At 61.3% G+C, this 1253-nt stretch overlaps 1 protein-coding gene across 2 annotated transcripts in view; it reads right to left on the minus strand.

The window, feature by feature from the left end:
- Positions 1-6: 6 nt before the first annotated feature.
- Positions 7-1253, minus strand: part of Snrnp35 (small nuclear ribonucleoprotein U11/U12 subunit 35) — a 9233-nt gene continuing 7986 nt past the window's right edge. For both annotated transcript variants that reach the window (XM_023720578.1, XM_004635875.2), the window contains one exon: positions 7-900. In XM_023720578.1, the coding sequence (XP_023576346.1) occupies positions 157-900 (744 nt within the window). In that variant the 3' untranslated portion in view covers positions 7-156. The remainder of the gene's footprint in view (positions 901-1253) is intronic.

The raw sequence follows: 1253 nt of genomic DNA on the forward strand, positions 1-1253 counted from the left end.
AAGAAAAAGAAAAGTTCATACCAGTTTGACTCTAGAGTCCAGACTGGAAGAAAAACTGTCCCAAAGCCCATTATCAGCAAGTTTTATTGAGTCACTAGACACAAGCCTTGCAGTCACCCTTGCCCTGCCCCTTCCTCCTGGACCAGCCCTTACCCTCTACTTGCTCCGGTCCCTCTTCTCCCGCCCCTTGAGCCTGTCCTCCCGCAGGTCCCTCTCTCTGTCCCAGTCACTGTCAGGCCACATCCTGGCCTGCTCCCTCTCCTGCCATCTCTTCTCCCGCCCCCTGTCATGGTCCCGATCGCGCGCCCTGAAGTCCCAGTGTCTTTCCCGGGAACGCGACCGCTCTCTCCTTTCCCTTTTGCCCTCCCTATAGAAGTCGTTTTTCACCACCGGCAAGTTAATCGGCTTGCGGAAGGGCCGGTCCCGCCCCCCAAACCTCAGCTGCCCCGACTCCTTCTTGCCACCCAGCCCGCCGCCCAGCCGCCTGGGGATCCAGCCACGCAGCGTGCGCTCCAGCTCGTAGTCCACGAAGACCTCGTGCTGGTCGATGAGCAGCCCGTCGGCGTCGCGGTGCGCCTTGAGCAGCGCGCGCTCCTCCTTGTACTCAATGAAGGCGTAGCCCTTGGAGAAGCCGGTCACCAGGTCCCTCACCAGCCGCAGCCGCCGGATGTCCCCGTAGCGGGAGAAGACTTCCCTCAATTTGTCCTCTTTGGTCTGCAGGTTTAGTCTGGCCACAAACAGCGTAAGGAGGGGGTCCCCAGTGACGCCCTTGTTGGGGACATAGCGCGCCAGCATGGCTCTCCAGACCGCGCGGTCGTGGGGGTCCTCATCGGTGCCGTCGATGCTGCCTGCCTTCAGCGGGTCGTACTCTTTGGCGATGGGCATCCAGTCGCTCATGATCTAGGTGTGACAGAGGAGGGTGTGTGGCGCTGTCCTGGTCTCCATCCAACCCCACCCCCACTCCCCATCACTGTGCAGGGGAGCCATGTGGCCACCCAGCTGCGGAGAGGCACAGGTGGCATGGTGCGTGGAGACTCTGTGACCCCCTCCACCCCCTCAGGGAGCACACAGCTCATCCAGCGTGGCCACCACGGGACACTGACCAACGGCACTGGGACAGGCACTAAGATCAAAAGCCAGCCAGACCATGCAGTGGTCCAGGGGACTGGCATGTTGGCAAGCCAGGCACAAGGTTCAACCCCTGCTCTGCAGATAAAACAAGAAAAGTGGGCGGGGGAGGTGGCTCAGTGGAA

Source organism: Octodon degus, unplaced genomic scaffold (assembly GCF_000260255.1).
Source record: "Octodon degus isolate 3935 unplaced genomic scaffold, OctDeg1.0 scaffold00076, whole genome shotgun sequence".
Taxonomy (NCBI): domain Eukaryota; kingdom Metazoa; phylum Chordata; class Mammalia; order Rodentia; family Octodontidae; genus Octodon; species Octodon degus.